Source organism: Podarcis filfolensis (genome assembly GCF_964270895.1).
Source record: "Podarcis filfolensis genome assembly, chromosome: 10".
Classification (NCBI taxonomy): domain Eukaryota; kingdom Metazoa; phylum Chordata; class Lepidosauria; order Squamata; family Lacertidae; genus Podarcis; species Podarcis filfolensis.
Genome location: NC_139612.1, coordinates 58,949,348 through 58,970,829, shown reverse-complemented (window position 1 = coordinate 58,970,829; position 21,482 = coordinate 58,949,348). Strand labels below are relative to the sequence as shown.

The window sequence follows — 21,482 nt, the reverse complement described above, 5'->3', positions numbered from 1 at the left end:
CTTGAAGGTAGATATCAAAAAATTTCATTCAAGAACCGGCTCTGCCCCTGTGGAGCTGGTTACGTGGAGACTGTGTCACACGTTCTCTTGTCCTGCTCCCTGTATAAAGATATCAGGGACGAGACCATCACACCGCTACTATCTGCCATCCCGGGCCGCTCTTGTGAAGCCAAATTGTTCTCACTGCTAGCCGACCAGAGCAGCTCGACAACAGAGAAGGTTGCCAGGTTTGTCGATAGAGCAATGAGACTTAGAGCTGCTGTCTGAATGACATCAGTGTCGTCACCTGGATTCCTTGCCTAGGATCTTATTATTATTATCATTACCTCTGCCAAGTTTTAAGTACTGAGATTATTTTATGATAACTATTTCCGTAATGTATTTTTGTTTTTGTCTGTCCTTCGATGCAATGGCCTGTTGGCTATGCAAATAAAGTCTATTCTATTCTATTCTATTCTATTCTATTCTATTCTATTCTATTCTATTCTATTAAACATTAAAAGCTTCCCTAAACAGGGTTGTCTTCAAATGTCTTCAAAAATCTGGTAGTTGTTTTTCTCTTTGACATCTGGTCGGAGGGCAGGACATGATGGGAAACTTCTAAATTACAAAGTCGCTGCTTCCACTTCTGAGGAAGGGATGGGCAGGAATGACTACTGCTGGCTCTGAGGTCCTCTGCTGGCTGTGAGGAGGAAAGAGAACTGGGTTTGATTGTCTGCCACCTCAACCTGAAATGACTTCTGACCATGTTATACGCATGCATTCTATCCTCTGGAATCTGTAAGAATATTCAAAATGTCCTTGCCGAAATCATTTGTTGCTACTTGCAGTCTCCCACTCAGCCCCTCCAGTAAAGGCTGAGGCTGTGGACACGCTTCCTTTTAATCTGCATTCAGGCTGAGCACTGTGCACACGGCGCCACATTCCACATCCTTTATCCATCCTGACATTTCTTATGGTGCATTGCATTCTGACGGTGTTTACTCCAAACCAGAAGATGACTGTGTAAACAAACACACCCTGAGGGACAGTTCAGTTGGTACAGCATGAGACTCGAATCTCAGCATTGTGGGTTTCAGCCCCACGTTGGGCGAACGATTCCTGCATTGCAAGGGGTTGAAATAGATGATCCTCACTGTCCCTTCCAAGTCCACATTTCTATGATGCTATGATTTGGAGCACTTTTAAAGCATATGACCCCTCGAGAAGAACTCTGGGAACTGTAGTTTACCCCTCCCAAAGCTCCCATTCCCAGCATCTTTAACAAATCTCAGTTCCCAGGATTCTTTGGGGAATGTTGTGCACATCAAATGTGTTCTACATGTGCTGGCAAAGTGTACACAGCCAGAGGCAGTTTGGGATCTTATTTGTATGCTCCTTTCCTTCCTTACATCCTTTGTGTGTTCATTGGCACTCAGAATACCCAGCTTTGTTGGGTTAACAGATTCCTCCACATATTTCATTTATTATTTTTTTAAGATCATATGTGTTTTCACTTCAATACTACAGCCCGAAGAAAAGGTTTGCATAGCTTTTAGGCTTGCTTTTCGTATGAAAACTGCTGGTGTAGCAAGGGACATTCTGCTGAAAATTACTGTTTAAAAGTTGGACATAGGTTATTTATCCTGAGAATGCAATGCTGCTAAGTCAACAATGAAAGCTGCTGGTGTACCTAAGGACAATCTACTGAAAGTTACTGATAAAAGGTTGGCCATAGGTTTCCCCGCCCTTCTCTCTCATTTCTTCAGGGCATTTGCTTAGACAAGCCCCACCTATCGTGCCAACAGAAGGCATTTTATTGGAAACAAAACCTTCATTTTTCTCACTCGAGTTTTTCCTTTCGCCACAAGAGTGTCAATCAGTTTCAGCCTGCAGCCAAGAACTGAACAAGCACAGAAGCAGAAAATGGCACTTAGCAAAGACCGTGGCATTACAATGAATGATGGGAACAAAATCCCCATACTGGGATTTGGAACCTATCCCCAAGAAGCTGTAAGTAAAACATTTAACTCTCACGATTGTAGTAACTTGTTTTTGAGGAACCAAATGCCTGCCAGCTGCAGGGTGCTTCATACATTGCAAAGCACAGCACTAGGTACCTCCCCTGATCTGAGAAGCCAGTTGTGCATGAGAACTTCTTGGGTCACAGCAGCCAAGAATACAACATAAAGCACTGCTTTGACTCTCAATTTGTTCGGGAACAAGGTACAACTGTAGCTGTTAGAATCAAATCACCTGACATATAGATAACCTGTCTGAAGGTAAAACTGAAGATTAAATTCCACGCACTAATCCATGGGTAGGCAACCTAAGGCCCAGTGACCGGATCCAGCCCAATTGCCTTCTAGATCCAGCCCGTGGACAGTCCGGGAATCAGTAGAATGTGCCCTTTTATTTAAAATGCAACTCTGGGTTATTTGTGGGGCCTGCCTGGTGTTTTTACATGAGTAGAAAATGCACCTCTAGGTTATTTGTGGGGCATAGGAATTCACTGATTTTTTCCCCCCTACAAAATATAGTCCGGCCCCCCATAAGGTCTGAGGGACGGTGGACCGGCCCCCTGCTGAAAACGTTTGGTGACGCCTGCAATAATCAATGGTTTGTAGCTGAGAAACAGTTTCCAGTGTGAATTGCTGCAGGGTTCAAAGTCCCCAGTGCAATATTTCTAGTGATATTTTTAAAAAAATATTTCTAAATTTTTTAGAAAAATATTTCTATAGAACTGTAAGTGCCTACTATTAGTTTTGTTGGGAGTAACAATATTATCCAAACTCCCCAGGCATTAGCTAACTATTCTGGACACTAACAATAAATATAGAATCAATTCTTTATCCAAACCATCTTCATTTCTTTCATTCCATATCACCAGCAATGCAAATGAAGGGATTGGTGTCGATTCTTGTTAAATTACCATAATTTCCAGAAACATCATGAATTTACCAAATAAAAGCTACCACTTGGTTTTTGAAGGAATTTTCCTTTTTCCATTTTTCCAATTCCTATGTCTCTCCACTCACATACATATAAAGCAAGGGTAGAATCTATTTTATAGAAAGAGATACATGCTGACGAAGAGACTTTCTCAAACCCTTCTTGGATATCTCTCCTATTTCACAAACATTTAAACCAGTTTTTTAAAAAGAGCGTTCTACAAACTATGTCTCAACAGAGTTCCACTGTTTGAACCAAAATAACTGACCAGTTAATTGATTGCTCATTTTCAATCCTGCTTGCCATTCGGTGGCACAATGTTATTTCGCATAATACAATGCATATAAATCACTTTTTTATATGCTTTTTCTTTCTTTTTATTTGATGTGTCTAGACCCAGCCTAGCTGAGTCCATGGGACTCAATCTAGTTTGACAATGTCCACCAACACTCAAGGTTACTTACAGGTACTCTTTTATATTAATTTCTCCACTGAAGCAGAGACATTGACTCAATTTTTCCCCTTTTCAACCGGCAAGTGTGAGGAGGCTACAAAGACAGCAATAGAATTCGGCTTCCGTCATATTGATGGCGCATATGTATACCAGTCTGAGGAGCAAGTTGGGCGGGCTGTTCGTGCGAAGATTTCAGATGGAACAGTAAAAAGGGAAGACATTTTCTACACCGGAAAAGTGAGTGAGTTTGGCAAAAAAAATTTTAAAAAATGAGTAAAATATAGTGCCTTCATCATGATGCAATTTCACAGACATTATTTAACAAAATCAGAGCAAAATGCCTCTCCCTATATAAACCTACCCAGATTCTGCATTCATCCTCTGAGGCTCTGCTTTGTATGCTTCCTCCATGTGAGGCTCGGAGGGCGGCAACACGAGAACAGGGCCTTTTCTGCATGGCTCCCCATTTGGGGAATGCTCTCTGCAAGGAGGTTCATTATACACCTCTAAGCGCCAGGAGAAAATGTTCCTCTTCAACCAGGCCTTGGGCTGATTCACATTCTACACCCTTTTTAAACCTGTTTGTGGGAGGAGGGATTACAATTTTGTTGCTTCTGTTTTGACTATTTATTTGTGCTTTTATCTTGTGAACCACCCTGAGATCTTTTGATGAAGGGCAATATAGAAATTTAATAAATAAATAGTAAAAGATTATTTATTAGCAATAATTATTTTTTAAATTACTTCACCTACTTCACCACAGCAATTCAGAATATTCTTCAGAACAATATTTGAGTTTGCCCTTAACACTGTGCACACCAGAATAGCCATGTGCCACAGCTAAATTGTCCCAAGGCCCATAAACTCTATATTTTTGACAGCTCTGGAGTACCTTCCACCGCCCTGAGCTAGTTAGGAAATGCTTAGAAGAATCGCTGAAGAAACTCCAGTTTGACTACATGGATCTGTTCTTAATGCACAATCCGTATTCTATGAAGGTAAATAATTATTGATGTCATAATGAAAGTATTGAGTACAATATTTGAATTGGGGGTTGGGGGAGATCCTACTAAAAATATTTGATTGCCTGAAGGAACATTGGGAATTGTCATTTCCAAGAGATGCTGACAGTTCTCTGCTTTACTATATCTCAATCAAAGAATGATCGCTCCCAGATTTTTGGGGGAAAACCATGCCAGTTAAAGAAAACCTTTGCATATCATGATTACATTAACCACATAGACATCATAAGAAAGAAATTGTTTGCAGAGCAGGACTTGGTGAGGGAGCAAGGGAAGAAAGAAAATGGGTTGGAGAGATGGGGAGACAGACCTGTGCTTGTGATTTGAGTTTCCCACAGATCCCTGCACTGTGATATCAGCCCCTGCAGGGTGAACTCCCTTTTTTATCACTGTCCATTAGTATTAGATAGTATTACAGAGATAAGAGAACTTCTAGGCCCGACCTGCACTTATTCCCTCCGCCTCCTTCTTTTCCAGCCTGGACCAGATTTATTTCCTGTGGGAGAAGACAAAAAACCAATTTTTGACAACGTAGATCTTCGTCAGACATGGGAGGTAGGTGCCTAGGATTAGCAAATCCAGCCCTTGAGTCATTCAGATGCTGAGCACAGTAGCCTTCCACCAGAGGAGGCATGTCCAGAACAATGACTCACACAATAGCTCCTATGAGAGCTGGTGAACTATAAGACTCCAGTCTTAATCTGGAAAAAAGTGTGGTCCCAGCTATTCAACAAACACCACTCAACAAACATGTTGTGCTTTCTTTGCTAGGCAATGGAGGCGTGCAAAGATGCCGGCTTGGTGAGGTCCATCGGAGTGTCCAACTTCACCCGTAAGCAGCTAGAATTGATCCTGAACAAGCCAGGATTGAAATACAAGCCAGTGATAAACCAGGTAAAGCGTGATTGACTTCTGTAAGGGTTTGTTCCAAGTGTTGCGTGGCGAGGCCCCGGGCCCCGCAGTTCCCTTAGATAATAAACCCACGGACACAAATATTTTGGGTTAATGGTATAAATTAGGCTACAACTTGATTGGTTACAGATTTGAGCGGTTTGGCTTAGGCACTGAGTAAAACCAGGCCGTATCCTGACTCCAGCACATCCGCAGGAAGCCTCTTAACAGTAAACCACTGTTAGGGGGAGCCCTACGATGTACATCAATTAAGAGCACCCCCAAGGTCCCTGATGGGGTCATGGCATTGCCCTAGCCCACGCCCAGGCTTTGGACAGTATCCACACACCCAGATCCCTTTAAAAGGGTAACTTTAATGAGGAGGGGCAGCAACCTCACCTCACCATGAACAAGGCTTAACCAATGCCTAAGTTGTGACGGTGGCTACAAGGCAGGGGAAAACCAAATGGCTGGTGCCAATTTGCCAAGTGGAAAAATTCCTTTTGTTGTTGTTGTTTAGTTGTTTAGTCATGTCCGACACTTCGTGACCCCGTGGACCAGAGCACGCCAGGCACTCCTGTCTTCCACTGCCTCCCGCAGTTTGGTCAAACTCATGCTGGTAGCTTCGAGAACAAAGTCCAACCATCTCGTCCTCTGTCGTCCCCTTCTCCTTGTGCCCCCCATCTTTCCCAACACCAGGGTCTTTTCCAGGGAGTCTTCTCTTCTCATGAGGTGGCCAAAGTATTGGAGCCTCAGCTTCAGGATCTGTCCTTCCAGTGAGCACTCAGGGCTGATTTCCTTCAGAATGGAGGAAAAATTACTACCTGGCCCCGAAAATAAGGCAGCAAGGCAGAAGTCATGCAACGCATAAAAAGAGGGCGGGTGAGCTGGGAGATCCAATGAGGAGGCAAGTGGAGGTCGCCCCCCAACTGCGCCGAGGTTTAAATGGCAAGCAGCCACGCCCCTGGCTGCCCGATTGGTCAACCAGGGGCGTGGCGTGGCTGGGAGTCCCAATGGAGTCCTTCCGCCCACTGCCGGGTCACAATAAGGTCCTGGATGCCCTCCCACAACTCTGTCCCTGGGGGAAGAGGAACGGTCTTGTTGAATGCTTATTTATTTCAGCTTTTTTGTGAGAGGACCTTTGATTTGACAAACACAGCCAGTCCCTGAAAAAGCTTGCTTAAGGCTACAAGGTTGCAGATCCAGTCACAAGAAGATATGGTTATGAGTTGTGGGGTGGACTCCCCTAAATTCCTGGAACTACTAATGGTACAGAGAGTCCCACTTGAATCATGGCTTTTTTGTACCCTCTGCCCAGCCTTGATGCACTATCCAATTCATATATGGCAGTAGAGTGGGCAAGGGGGTGGGAATACAGTCCCCACCAGACAATTAGTTCTCATGTCTTACCTCCATTCTTTCCGCCATTGCTGAGCCACAGGGGTGACACTTTTCACATACAAAATGCATTTACACAGAGAGGATTATTGAAAACTATACCATTACTTCCTTGTTGTTGTTTAGTCGTTTAGTCGTGTCTGACTCTTCGTGACCCCATGGACCAAAGCACACCAGGCACTTCTGCCTTCCACTGCCTCCTGCAGTTTGGTTAAACTCATGTTGGTAGCTTCGAGAACACTGTCCAACCATCTCGTCCTCTGTCGTCCCCTTCTCCTTGTGCCCTCCATCTTTCCCAATATCAGGGTCTTTTCCAAGGAGTCTTCTCTTCTCATGAGGTGGCCAAAGTATTGGAGCCTCAGCTTCACGATCTGTCCTTCCAGTGAGCACTCAGGGCTGATTTCCTTAAGAATGGAGAGGTTTGATCTTCTTGCAGTCCATGGGACTCTCAAGAGTCTCCTCCAGCACCATAATTCAAAAGCATCAATTCTTCAGCGATCAGCCTTCTTTATATTCCAGCTTTCACTTCCATACATCACTACTGGGAAAACCATAGCTTTGACTATACGGACCTTTGTTGGCAAGGTGATGTCTCTACTTTTTAAGATGCTGTCTAGGTTTGTCATTGCTTTTCTCCCAAGAAGCAGGCGTCTTTTAATTTCGTGGCTGCTGTCACCATCTGCAGTGATCATGGAGCCCAAGAAAGTAAAATCTCTCACATTTCTTCCCCTTCTATTTGCCAGGAGGTGATGGGACCAGTGGCCATGATCTTCGTTTTTTTTATGTTGAGCTTCAGGCCATATTTTGCGCTCTCCTCTTTCACCATCAATAAAAGGTTCTTTAATTACTCCTCACTTTCTGCCATCAAGGTTGTGTCATCAGCATATCTGAGGTTGTTGATATTTCTTCTGGCAATCTTAACTCCGGCTAGGGATTCATCCAGCCCAGCCTTTCGCATGATGAATTCTGCATATAAGTTAAATAACCAGGGAGACAATATACAGCCTTGTCGTACTCCTTTCCCAATTTTGAACCAATCAGTTGTTCCATATCCAGTTCTAACTGTAGCTTCTTGTCCCACATAGAGATTTCTCAGAAGACAGATGAGGTGATCAGGCACTCCCATTTCTTTAAGAACTTGCCATAGTTTGCTGTGGTCGACACAGTCAAAGGCTTTTGCATAGTCAATGAAGCAGAAGTAGATGTCTTTCTGGAACTCTCTAGCTTTCTCCATAATCCATCGCATGTTTGCAATTTGGTCTCTGGTTCCTGTGCCTCTTCTAAATCCAGCTTGCACTTCTGGGAGCTCTTGGTCCACATACTGCTTGAGCCTTCCTTGTAGAATTTTAAGCATAACCTTGCTAGCATGTGAAATGAGTTCAATTGTGCGGTAGTTGGAGCATTCTTTTTTTAAAAAAATAATATTTGTTAAAATTTTGAAAAATTACAGAAATAAGAAAAAATAATAAAACAAAAAATACAAAATACTGAAAAATTAAAACAAATAAAAACAAATCAGTTTTTCCACATTATATCTTTCATTTGCTTGTTTCCTTGACCTCCTCACACCTCCCTTTTTTGTATTCCAGTTCAGTTAGTTAACTCAGCAAATCCTTTCCATCTTTGTTTTTATCTTAATCATTTATTTTAATATATTGTAACTTTACATTCTCACCTATTAACAACCCATTTTTACATACTCCTTTATGACATTACTGCTAAAACCACATAAATTCATTCCGACATCATTCTAACATTCATTAATTTTGTAATATTTCCGTAAATAGTCTTTAAATTTCTTCCAATCTTCTTCCACCGACTCTTCTCCCTGGTCTTGGATTCTGCCAGTCATTTCCGCCAGTTCCATATAATCCATCACCTTCATCTGCCATTCTTCCAGGGTGGGTAGATCTTGTGTCTTCCAATGCTTTGCAATAAGTATTCTTGCTGCTGTTGTAGCATACATAAAGAAAGTTCTATCCTTCTTTGGCACCAATTGGCCAACCATGCCCAGGAGAAAGGCCTCTGGTTTCTTCAGAAAGGTATATTTAAATACCTTTTTCATTTCATTATAGATCATCTCCTAGAAAGCCTTAATCCTTGGGCACGTCCACCAAAGGTGAAATAATGTACCTTCAGTCTCTTTACATTTCCAACATTTATTATCGGGCAAATGGTAAATTTTCACAAGCTTGACTGGTGTCATGTACCACCTGTATATCATTTTCATAATATTCTCTCTTAAGGCATTACATGCCGTAAACTTCATACCTGTGGTCCATAACTGTTCCCAGTCAGCCATCATGATGTTGTGTCCAACATCTTGTGCCCATTTAATCATAGCAGATTTCACCGTTTCATCCTGAGTATTCCATTTCAACAGCAAGTTATACATTCTTGACAAATTCTTAGTTTTGGAATCTAACAGTTCTGTTTCCAATTTTGATTTTTCCACCTGAAAGCCAATTTTCTTGTCCAAATTGTATGCCTCCATTATTTGATAATAATGAAGCCAATCTCGCACTTTGTTTTTTAGTTTTTCAAAGCTCTGCAATTTCAGTTTATCTCCCTCTTGTTCCAGAATTTCCCAATATTTCGGCCATTTGGCCTCCATATTGAGCTTTCTCTGAGCCTTCGCTTCCATCGGTGACAACCACCTTGGGGTTTTATTTTCAAGTAGGTCCTTATATCTTGTCCAGACGTTAAACAATGCTTTCCTGACAATATGGTTTTTAAATGCTTTGTGGGCTTTGACCTTATCATAGCACAGATATGCATGCCACCCAAATACATTGTTGAAACCTTCTAAATCCAAAATGTCTGTGTTTTCAAGAAGCAGCCATTCTTTCAGCCAGCAAAATGCAGCTGATTCATAGTAAAGTTTAAGGTCTGGCAGGGCAAATCCACCTCTTTCTTTTGCATCAGTTAATATTTTAAATTTTATTCTGGGCTTCTTGCCCTGCCAGACAAATCTAGAAATATCTCTCTGCCACTTCTTGAAACAGTCCATTTTATCCAAAATTTGCAGTGTTTGAAACAGAAACAACATTCTTGGCAATACATTCATTTTTATCACAGCAATACGGCCTAGCAATGAAAGCTTCAAATTTGACCATATTTCTAAATCCTTTTTCACTTCCATCCAACATTTTTCATAATTATCTTTAAATAAATTCACATTCTTAGCAGTCATATTAACCCCCAGGTATTTCACTCTCTTAACCAATGTTAATCCTGTCTCCTTCTGAAACCTCTCTCTCTCAACCTCTGTTAGATTTTTCTCTAAAACCTTAGTTTTTAACTTGTTCAACTTGAATCCCGCAACCTGACCAAATTCTTGAATCAGTTCCAATACTCTTTTAGTACTAGATTCTGGCTCCTGTAATGTCAATACTAGATCATCGGCAAATGCGTTCAATTTGTACTGTTTGGCTCCGACTTGTATACCTTTAACCAATTGGTCCCTTCTAATCATATTTAAGAGAACCTCCAGGACCGATATAAAAAGCAATGGGGAAATTGGGCAACCTTGTCGTGTTCCTTTCTCTATCTTAAATTCCTCCGTCACTACATTATTGACAATTAGTTTAGCCTTTTGTTCTGAATATATTGCACCTATACCATTTCCAAAACCTTGACCAACCCCCATCCCCTGTAGGTTCTTCTTCATAAAACTCCAAGAAATATTGTCAAAAGCTTTCTCCGCGTCCACAAATATCAAAACTGCTTTGGTATTAATATCCACTTGTAATTTTTCTAAAATGTTAATTATATTTCTCGTATTATCAGACAAGTGTCTGCCCGGGAGAAAGCCTGCTTGGTCTTTATGTATCTCTTCTGCTAGTACCTTTTTTAATCTTTTGGCTAAGATATCTGCAAAAATTTTATAATCCACATTGAGCAGAGATATGGGGCGGTAATTCTTAAGCTGTGTCTTCTCAGACTCTGTTTTCGGTATAAGTGTAATATACGCTTTCTTCCACGACTCTGGTGCTTTTTTCCCTTCCAAAATTTCATTACAAACTTCCTTTAATGGTTGTATTATCCATTCTTTCAAGGATCTATAATATCTTGAAGTTAAACCATCTGGCCCTGGAGATTTGCCCAATTGCATGTTCTGAATGGCACCTTCTACCTCCTGCTCAGTTATTTTGTAATTCAGCATTAACTTGTTTTCTTGAGAGATTTTTTGTAGTCCATTTGTTTTCAAAAATCGATCAATGTCAATTTCTTTCTGTGTCCCTTGTATATATAGTTGTTTAAAATACCTCTGGAAGCACTTTCTAATCTCCACTGGATTCTGTATATTCTTTCCTTCCACTTCCAAGTTTGTAATAGTATTTTTTGTCTTTTTTTCATTTGCCAAGCCAACAATTTCCCACATTTATTAGCCGATTCGAATGTCTTTTGTCTCATCTGTTTAATTTTCCATTCTATTTCCTGGTTCATCATTTTCATATATTGTACTTGATGTAACTTTATTTCTCTCAAGATCACCTGCGACTTTAGTTTCGCTCTCAATTTCTTCTCACCTTCCTTTATTTTCTCCAAAATTTTGTCTTTTTTCTCATTTTGAGCTCTCTTCTTTATTGCATTCTGTTGTATCAGAAATCCTCTCATAACCGCTTTGCTTGCGTCCCAAATTACTCTTTTTTCAACAGTAGTGTTCATATTTATCTCAAAATAATCTCTCAAGGATTTTTGGGCCTTCTTAGTCACTTCTTCGTTCCTAAACAAGGTGTCATTCATCCTCCATCTAAAGGAGCCAATTGGTGTTAGTTTCATCTCCATCTTCACCGCATTATGATCAGAGCAAGTTTTAGGGCAGGTTTCCACTTTTCTTATCTTTGGAGCCAGCCCTCTAGTTACCCAAATTTGGTCAATTCTTGTCCATGTCATTTTGGCTTCAGAGAAGAAAGTTCCCTCTCTGCCCAAGGGGTTCTTTATTCTCCAACTGTCAACTAAATCCATATTGTCAGTCATGTCAAAAAAGATTTTCGGTAGTCTGCCATCCTTAGTGACTACCTGTCTCTGTGCCTTGTCCATATTTGTAGACACCACTCCATTCATGTCTCCCATCAAAATCATATTGTAATCCATATAGTCCATCAGAGTCTCATGCAACTTCTTAAAGAATTCTGATTTTCCCTCATTTGGTGCATAAACGCCTACTATCAAGAATTTTTCTCCTTGTAATTGAATTTCAATTGCCACAAATCTTCCTTGTTCGTCTTTAAATATAAATTTCGGTGATAGGCTCTCCTTTGCATAAATTACTACTCCTCTTTTTTTAACTTTGTCTGATGAAATAAATTCTTGACCCAATCTTTTATTACTCTTTATTACTCCTATGGAGCCTTATCACATGTGTTTCCTGTAGGCAGATCAAGTCCAATTGTTCCTTTTTTAATAAATGAAAGACTCTTCGCCTTTTTTGAGGGGAGTTGAGTGAGTCCATTAACATTCCAGCTTAGTAGTTGCAGTGCCATGGTGTAGTTACTCTGATTTCCCTCCAACTGCACCAAGTGTTTGCTCTTGTTCTGTCGGTGGTATTAATGTCACTTTCTCTGGACAGTCCAATCCGAAGGGTAATCTTGCTATGTCTAATATTCCTCTTTTTGGTGATCCTCTGTCCAGTGCTTTTTGTTCTGGTCCTCTGTCTGATGATTTTCTGTCCAATACTCCTGGCTCTTCTCCGGATTCTTTCTGCAGGTCTTCACCGTAGTCTTTCAGAAATTTTTCTTTATCCTCTACTGATCTTATTTTTATCTTTCTTCCTTTAAAGCTAAAGGATAGGCCTTGGGGAAATTCCCACCTGAAGATAATTCTATTCCTTCTCAGCAGGAAAACCAAATCTCCATAATTGGACCTAAGGTCCAAAAGATATTTCGGAATGTCTTTGAATATTTCCACTCTTGACAGCTGTATTTCCAAAGTCTTCTGAAAGTGCAAACCCAGAATTTTGTCTCTCTCCTCTTTAGTTCGGAGGGTAATCAAACAGTCTCTCACCCTGTTCTTCTTCCCCCCTCTTCCAAGTCTGAAAGCACTCACGATCTTAAATTCTTCTTGCTCCAAGTCCAAATCCCAAAAATCTGCAAATTCCTGCGTGAGAAAGTCTATCAAGCTGTCCTTCTCTAATTCAGGCACGGCTCTGATCCTCAAGTTCGATTGCACCTAGAAAGGAATGCTGTGATCACCAATAGTCAGCATGGATTTCTGAAAAATAAGTCATGTCAGACGAACCTGATCTCGTTTTTTGACAGAATTACAAGCCTGGTAGATGAAGGGAACGCAGTGGATGTAGCCTACCTTGATTTCAGCAAGGCATTTGACAAGGTGCCCCGTGATATTCTTGTAAAGAAGCTGGTAAAATGCGGTCTTGACTATGCTACCACTCAGTGGATTTGTAACTGGCTGACTGACCGAACCCAAAGGGTGCTCATCAATGGTTCCTCTTCATCCTGGAGAAGAGTGACTAGTGGGGTGCCACAGGGTTCTGTCTTGGGCCCGGTCTTATTCAACATCTTTATCAACGACTTGGATGATGGACTCAAGGGCATCCTGATCAAATTAGCAGATGACACCAAACTGGGAGGGGTGGCTAACACCCCAAAGGACAGGATCACACTTCAAAACGACCTTGACAGATTAGAGAACTGGGCCAAAACAAACAAGATGCATTTTTACAGGGAGAAATGTAAAGTATTGCACTTGGGCAAAAAAAATGAGAGGCACAAATACAAGATGGGTGACACCTGGCTTGAGAGCAGTACATGTGAAAAGGATCTAGGAGTCTTGGTTGACCACAAACTTGACATGAGCCAACAGTGTGACGCGGCAGCTGAAAAAGCCAATGCAATTCTGGGCTGCATCAATAGGAGTATAGCATCTAGATCAAGGGAAGTAATAGTGCCACTGTATTCTGCTCTGGTCAGACCTCACCTGGAGTACTGTGTCCAGTTCTGGGCACCACAGTTCAAGAAGGACACTGACAAACTGGAACGTGTCCAGAGGAGGGCAACCAAAATGGTCAAAGGCCTGGAAACGATGCCTTATGAGGAACGGCTAAGGGAGCTGGGCATGTTTAGCCTGGAGAAGAGGAGGTTAAGGGGTAATATGATAGCCATGTTCAAATATATAAAAGGATGTCACATAGAGGAGGGAGAAAGGTTGTTTTCTGCTGCTCCAGAGAAGCGGACACAGAGCAATGGATCCAAACTACAAGAAAGAAGATTCTATCTAAACATTAGGAAGAACTTCCTGACAGTAAGAGCTGTTCGACAGTGGAATTTGCTGCCAAGGAGTGTGGTGGAGTCTCCTTCTTTGGAGGTCTTTAAGCAGAGGCTTGACAACCATATGTCAGGAGTGCTCTGATGGTGTTTCCTGCTTGGCAGGGGGTTGGACTCGATGGCCCTTGTGGTCTCTTCCAACTCTATGATTCTATGATTCTATGTTTCTCCTTAAGTTCAATCATAGAAAGCGTCAACCTGTGAACCATCAAGTTGCCTCTGTAGGTCTGGAACACTCTTTGTTTCCAGTTGTGTTATCTTCACCTCCACGGCAGCTGCTTTTTCCTTAGCTTCCTCTGCGGTCTGTCGAATCAAAGTAGATTCCTGTAACAATTTCTCAATAGTTTCTGTATTAGTATTCACCTTTTGTCCCAAATTGTTAATACTTATTGTATTTTGATCAATTTTAGTCGATGCAGTGTCCACTTTTTTACTTAGCTTTTCCAATGATTCATTTATCTTACCTAGTGCAAGTGCTAAAGCTTCTTCTGATGACATACCTCTTGACTTAGATTGTGTAGGTACAGCCGCAGATGAGGCAGAAGGGCCAGATGCTGATGCTCTTCACTGCCAAGATTTCCCAGACCTCGTTGTTTTGTCTTGGAGCGACAAATCTACTTTTTCTTTCCCATCTGCCATAACACTTCAGCAGAAAGTCCAAGGTCAATCCCACGGCCACACAGTTTATTTTGAAGTGGAAATTTCCCTGGCCCAATTGTTGTAACAATTTCAGAAGTTTCCTCTAGGGGGACACAATTGCAGTCTGTACTTATTGTATTACAAAATAACCTTTTAAACCCCCAACTCAGACAGAAAAAAAAGAACAAAGTCAGTTTCAATTTTCAGTTACTTTTCAGTTACTTCCCCTTCTTTCAAGATCAGGAGAGGACAGCCAAAAACAATGTATCTCTCTTGCAGAGCTAGCTGTCAGAAGTTGCTCTATTCACAAGCAGTGCGCATTTCACAGTACGGCAGTCTTATTGTCCATTGGCAGCCCGTTCCCAGGTTTTGAACGGTAGATTTTAATTTTTCTTCCCTCTCTCTTGCAGGTACATATAGTCCAAACCTCTCCCCCCTCTTCTCCTGCAATCAAGGGGGGATTCACTTGTTTTTGATGTTAGAATTTTAGTCCTTTAATCAGCTTTCCAAGGCTTTAGCTTACAGCCTCTTTGCTTTAGCCTATATACAAAAGCGGAAGGCGGACTCCCTGTTTATGCCTCCCCGCTTTGGTGCCAATTTAAATCTTTTTTTTTCTTCCCTTCTTCCAATTTATCCTACTCACGGGTAGTTGCTTTTGAAGTCAAATTGTCCCAGGAAAAAGTCAGCGCTCTCCGGTAACAGCTGTGTGGCTGTTAGATTGTATCTTACCGGCCCAGTGGTTTTTCCTACTTTCTTCAGTTTAAGCTTGAATTTTGCTATAAGAAGCTGGTGATCTGAGCCACAGTCAGCTCCAGGACTTGTTTTTGCTGACTGTATAGAGCTTCTCCATCTTTGGCTGCAGAGTATATAATCAATCTGATTTTGATGCTGCCCATCTGGTGATGTTCATGTGTAGAGTCGTCTTTTGTGTTGTTGGAAAAGAGTGTTTGTGATGACCAGCTTGTTCTCTTGACAGAACTCTATTAGCCTTTGCCCTGCTTCATTTTGATCTCCAAGGCCAAACTTGCCAGTTGTTCCTTTTATCTCTTGATTCCCTGCTTTAGCATTCCAATCCCCTATAATGAGAAGAACATCCTTCTTTGGTGTCACTTCTATAAGGTGTTGTAAGTCTTCATAGAATTGGTCAATTTCAGTTTCTTCAGCACCAGTAGTTGGTGCATAAACTTGGATTACTGTGATGTTAAAAAGTCTGCCTTGGATTCGTATCGAGATCATTCTATCATTTTTGAGATTGCATCCCAGTACAGCTTTCGCCACTCTTTTGTTGACTATGAGGGCCACTCCATTTCTTTTATGGGTTTCTTGCCCACAGTAGTAGATGTGATGGTCATCCGAACTGAATTCGCCCATTCCCGTCCATTTTAGTTCACTGATGCCCAGGATGTCAATATTTATTCTTGCCATCTCATTTTTGACCACATCCAACTTACCCAGGTTCATGGTTCTTACATTCCAGGTTCCTATGCAATATTGTTCTTTACAGCATTGGACTTTCCTTTCGTTTCCAGGCATATCCGCAACTAAGCGACCTTTCGGCTTTGGCCCAGCCGCTTCATCAGCTCTGAATCTACTTGTACTTGTCCTCCGCTCTTCCTCAGAAGCATGTTGGACACCTTCCAACCTGAGGGACTCATCTTCCAGCATCATAGCTTTTATATGCCTGTTGTCTTTGTCCATGGAGTTTTCTTGGCAGGGATACTGGAGTGGCTTGCCGGTTCCTCCTCCAGGTGGATCACGTTTGGTCAAAACTCTCCACTATGACCTGTTCATCTTGGGAGCCCTGCATGGCATAGTTCATAGCTTCTCTGAGTTATTCAAGCCCCTTCGCCACGGCAAGGCAATGATCCATTACTTCCTTACATGTGGAATAAAACTGCCCAATGTGGAATAAAACTGCCCTCTTTGAAAAGTCTTGTGCCCTTCTACCCCTAATTTTATTTTCTGATGTCTCCACTGCTCAATTTGATTGGAAATTTCAGTTTATTGAGACCCTGATAAAGCAGAGTCCCAGAACATCTGCTCCGCTTGATGGAAAACCAGGTAAATCCCCCATCACACCTTTCTGCTCAACGTAGAAAATTCAGAGACTGAGTGGGCAGAAATAGAGACACTGCAGGCAGGACAGTGTGCCCAGGATATTTCCTACAAGGCTGGAGCGACAGGAGATTGTAGGGCAATAAGCCCTGTCCCTCATATCCACCTATTACACATTTCACAGATGAGGAGTGTGGCAATGGAAACCACAAATGCAAGAATGGTCCTCTAATGATTCTGATGCATCAGAAAACACAACACACTTTAAGAATGGTAACAGTTGGATATTTCAAGAAACAATAGCATGGTTCTGCTTTTCTGTCTTTCCTTTATTTCACAGTAATTTTGTTTCATCTGAATTCTCACTTTGGGGCTGTGTTGGGGGATTCTGAATCTGCAGGTTGAATGCCATCCTTATCGGAACCAAAGCAAGCTGCTGGCCTTCTGCAAATCAAACAATATCATCCTGGAAGGATATAGTGTCCTGGGATCCCAAAGGGACCCAAGATGGTAAGAGATGAAGCCAAAACGTTTCAGGACCACCTCAGGTACCACCAATGCCGACCATTCCCCGGCATCTACATCAGCTCTTTAGGCTGCATTCTGGGTCCCACAATTAATAAAGATCCTCATTGTGGATACCAGCACCAGGGCCTTTTATGTAGTGGCCCCACATTTTGCGAAATCATTCCACAGAGAGATCTACAAAGCTCTTCCCCTCCCATTTTAGACATTCTCAGAAACCTTCCCATTGCTGAAGTGTGTGCGTGTGCGTGTGCGTGTATATATATGTATATGTGTATGTATATGTGTGTGTGTGTGTGTATATATATATATATATATATATATATATATATATACACACACACACATATACATATACAGCTTGACTTCTCCCAAATTTATGTTTTTAAATGTTGCAGGCCGGGGGCTATTTAATAATTTCTGCTTCTGAAATTTTGTGCTGTTTTTAAATCACATTTATATTATGTTTAACGGTGCTTTAAGCAGTAGAATGGCAGGGATGAAAGGGCCCTGCACACGGCCTTGCATTTCAATAATTATAGCATTTCTCTTTTTGCATAGCCTGTTCCCTATGTTTCAGAATTTTAAGTTCTGTTGTTTTCATCTGTGTTGGAAGCCACTCTAATGATTATTCTTCACAAGTGGGACCAGCAACAAAACTTTGCAATACTGAGTTCTGGCTTCAGTCCAGTGAGCCATGCCTTCTTCCAGGAGACTCCATTACATTTCACCTCCTGCCCCAAAGCTCCATATTTTCTCTCCAACAGGTACTCAGGATTCTTTATACACTGAGCAGACACCAACCCCATTGGCCTGTTGGGGCTTTTCTTTCTTAGTTCCCCCCCCCCAAGTACATTTTTGTACTTATGCAAAGCTTGGGGTTCCCTCAAGCCTGCTGAGACCCCTCTTTTGTTTACGTATAGTCCCACTCAGACTGCAATTTATGGTGGAGAACGGGATACTAAAAAATTATATTAATTCACATCAACCAACCAACCAAAGAACCAACCAACCATTAAATACAAAATACTTACTTACTTAGATTTGTATACAACCCCTCATCACCACCCATCTGAGGGAGTACATTCCATTGTTGAACAGCTCTTACAGCCAGAATGTTCTTCCTAATTTTTAGTCAGAATCTCCTTTATTGTAATTTGAATCCATTGATATAGATCCTACCCTCTGAAGCAATAAAAAATTAGCGAGCGCCATCTTCCATGAGGCAGCCCTTCTGATATTTGAAGATGGTTACCACATCACCTGTCCATCTACCCTTCTCCATGCTAAACATTCTCAGCTCCTTCAACCATTCCTCATGTGGCTCAGGTTCCAGATATTTTATCATTTTGTTCGCCCTCCTCTGCACATGTTCCAGCTTGTCAATATCCTTCTTAAACTGTGGAGTCCAGAACTGGACACAATATTCCTGGTAAAATCTGACCAATGCATAATAGAGTGCTGCTATTACTTCCCTTGATCGGGATAGTATACTTCTGCTGATGCAGCCTCGAATAGCGTTTGCTTCTCTTTCTGCCGCATCACACTGTGACTCATGTCAAGCTTGTGGTCTCCAAAGACCCCTAGATCCTTTTCATATATACTGCTGTCAAGCCAAGTGTCCCCCATCCTATATTTGTGCGTGTATATTTCTGCATCTTGACACCAGAAACACACCTTCAACCCCATGTTGCTCTCTAACAGGTGCAATACAGACGTTCCTCCCCTGCTTGAAGATCCTCTGTTGGTTTCGATCGCCAAGAAGTACAACAAAACCCCAGCTCTCGTGGCTATTCGCTACCAACTGCAGCGTGGCCTGGTGGTCCTGATGAAGACCTACACCAGAAAGCGAATTGAGGAAAATGCCCAGGTAAAACAATATATAAATCCATTAAAAATACAATACTGAAAAAGCACGTCATTTGGACACTGTGATCTCACAGGGCACAGGACTCGTGTCGGAGGGAAGATGCACATCTTGTTTTGGGGACTCAAGATGTTGGAGGAGTTTTCAGCAGTGGGTATTCAGAAGAATCACTGCCTCAGACCGTGAAGTCAGAGTGCAACCATCATGACTAGCTTCCATTGGTATTCTTATCCACCATGAATTTGTTTAATGTTTAAAGCAATCCAAGTTGGTGGCTGTCACTGTCTCGCATGGAAGCAAGTTCAGTAGTTTAGCTATGAACTGCAAGAAGAAGTAGTGAACTACATTCGCTGGAGTATGACCTCCCTCATCCCTGACCATTGGACATGATGGCTGAGACTGATGGGGAGTTGGAGTCCATCCACATCTGGGGGGGGCACAGTTTCCCCACTCCTGTTCTATTGCAAACCTACATTACTATGCATATAAAATTCCCTCAGTGGGAGGACATCTGGACTGAAGCTGCTGAACGAAGGAAATAAACTTTGGAAAGTGGTAGCAAAGTTTGCTTTGAAATCTCTGTTGCTGGAAAAAGGTGCACAGCTCTGAGGTGCAAAAAGAAGGCATGAGGTAAAAGCACCTCAGCATTTTATTTTCTCCCCCTGACAGGCATTTACTTTCCAGCTGTCTGAGGAGGATATGAAATCCATTGATGGCCTTCACAAAAGCTTGAGCTACATGAAAATGGAAATGTAAGTCATATTTAAATAGTAAGCATATAAATACATAAAAGTGGTTTACTCAAGAATTCATACTGCGAGAGCAAAAGGAAGAAAAGATCCATCTCTTCTCTTCATAGAGAATAAGGTGAAATTATAGAAGGAATTACTGTGGAGACTTTGTACGAAAGCCCCATACATTGTTGGAGTGGGGTGCATTTTGAATTTCAGCCTCCCAAATAGTCAGGAGAGCGGGCATTTGGTGGCAAACTCGGGGAGCTTACAATGCATTGTGTGAAATGGTCTCATGAAGTAATGGCTGGCAACAGATCAATGTGTGTTGCTTGCGCATATTCCACACCCCTGAGTGTTGACTCTCTTTTCTTTTGTTTCAGATTTGCTGGTCACCCACAGTATTACCCACCAGAAGTGGAATAAGGACCCGTCTCCCATCTCCAATTTATCCCCTTCTGAACCTGGGTCCTTTTGCATGGAAAAGATTTGTTCTAACTAGGGGGTGGGCAAATCTGTCAATATCAGTTCTTCCCAGCAACCCAGCGGCTCATTTTCCACACTTCAGTTCCCCATATCTCCACATCAGTTTGGGAATTTTGAAAATCTCATGAAAATTCATCAGTGCAAATTTCTCCTACCATACACATTTTTCTTTGCACTTTTGGCTAAAATAAAGCATGTTTGCATGGTGTTTTCACTGATATATGCTCTTAATGCATACTTTAGCCCAGTATATGCATTTTTGCAATTATTCTGTAGCTGAACAACTGCATCACACAATTCAGAGAATTGCCACTTTCTTTTGGATAACTGCATTTCGATTTGCATATTGGGTCAAGAAGTGTGAGCTGTGTAGTTTCTCATTAAAATGTGAATAAAATTGAACTCCTCCTCCATCTCTAGTTCTCCCTAATGTGTCCAATAGCAGTTTTAAGAGGGTGATTCGTATATTGAAAATAGCACAAGGGGGGAAGATTAACATTCATAAAAAGAAGCAGCTGCATAGCCTGAGATTTATTGCCAAGATGATTTGAAATACCTTCAGAAAATAAGAAGATCCTGCTGAATCAGGCCAGTGGCCCATCTAGCCCAGCAACCTGTTCTCACAGTGTCCAACCAGATATAATAATAATAATAATAATAATAATAATAATAATAATAATAATTTATACCCCGCCCATCTGGCTGGGTTTCTCCAGCCACTCTGGGCGGCTTCCAACGGAATATTAAAATACAATAACCTATTAAACATGAAAACCTTCCCTAAATTACAAAGTCACTGCTTCCACTTCTGAGGAAGGGATGGGCAGGAATGACCATTGCTGGCTCTGAGGTCCTCTGCTGGCTGTGAGGAGGAAAGAGAACTGGGTTTCAATTGTCTGCCAGCTTGACCTGAAATGACTTCTGACTATGTTTCTCTTGTCACTGTTTCACAGCAGATGATGTTATACGCATGCATTCTATCCTCTGGAATCTGTAAGAATATTCAAAATGTCCTTGCCGAAATCATTTGTTGCTACTTGCAGTCTCCCACTCAGCCCCTCCAGTAAAGGCTGAGGCTGTGGACACGCTTCCTTTTAATCTGCATTCAGGCTGAGCACTGTGCACACGGCGCCACATTCCACATCCTTTATCCATCCTGACATTTCTTATGGTGCACTGCATTCTGATGCTGTT

The 21,482-nt window shown here is 41.8% G+C and overlaps 1 protein-coding gene across 1 annotated transcript; it reads left to right on the top strand.

Annotated features, from left to right (window-relative positions):
• The first annotated feature begins 1,782 nt into the window (after positions 1-1,782).
• Positions 1,783-20,701, top strand: LOC310743045 (aldo-keto reductase family 1 member C3-like). The gene is made up of 10 exons (XM_083573126.1): positions 1,783-1,992; positions 3,470-3,622; positions 4,267-4,383; positions 4,885-4,962; positions 5,179-5,301; positions 17,080-17,189; positions 18,909-19,074; positions 19,741-19,823; positions 20,186-20,495; positions 20,565-20,701. Exons 1-9 carry the CDS (start codon positions 1,906-1,908, stop codon positions 20,226-20,228), a joined length of 960 nt encoding a protein of 319 aa, XP_083429252.1. The 5' UTR covers positions 1,783-1,905; the 3' UTR covers positions 20,229-20,495; positions 20,565-20,701.
• The last annotated feature ends 781 nt before the right edge of the window (positions 20,702-21,482 follow it).

Bases quoted from the DNA above. Each gene is read 5' to 3' on its own strand.
- LOC310743045 (XM_083573126.1), top strand. From the start codon at position 1,906: ATGGCACTTAGCAAAGACCGTGGCATTACAATGAATGATGGGAACAAA. The intron at 1,993-3,469 runs GTAAGTAAAACA...TCAACCGGCAAG, and splicing joins GAACCTATCCCCAAGAAGCT to TGTGAGGAGGCTACAAAGAC. The intron at 4,963-5,178 runs GTAGGTGCCTAG...TTTCTTTGCTAG, and splicing joins ATCTTCGTCAGACATGGGAG to GCAATGGAGGCGTGCAAAGA.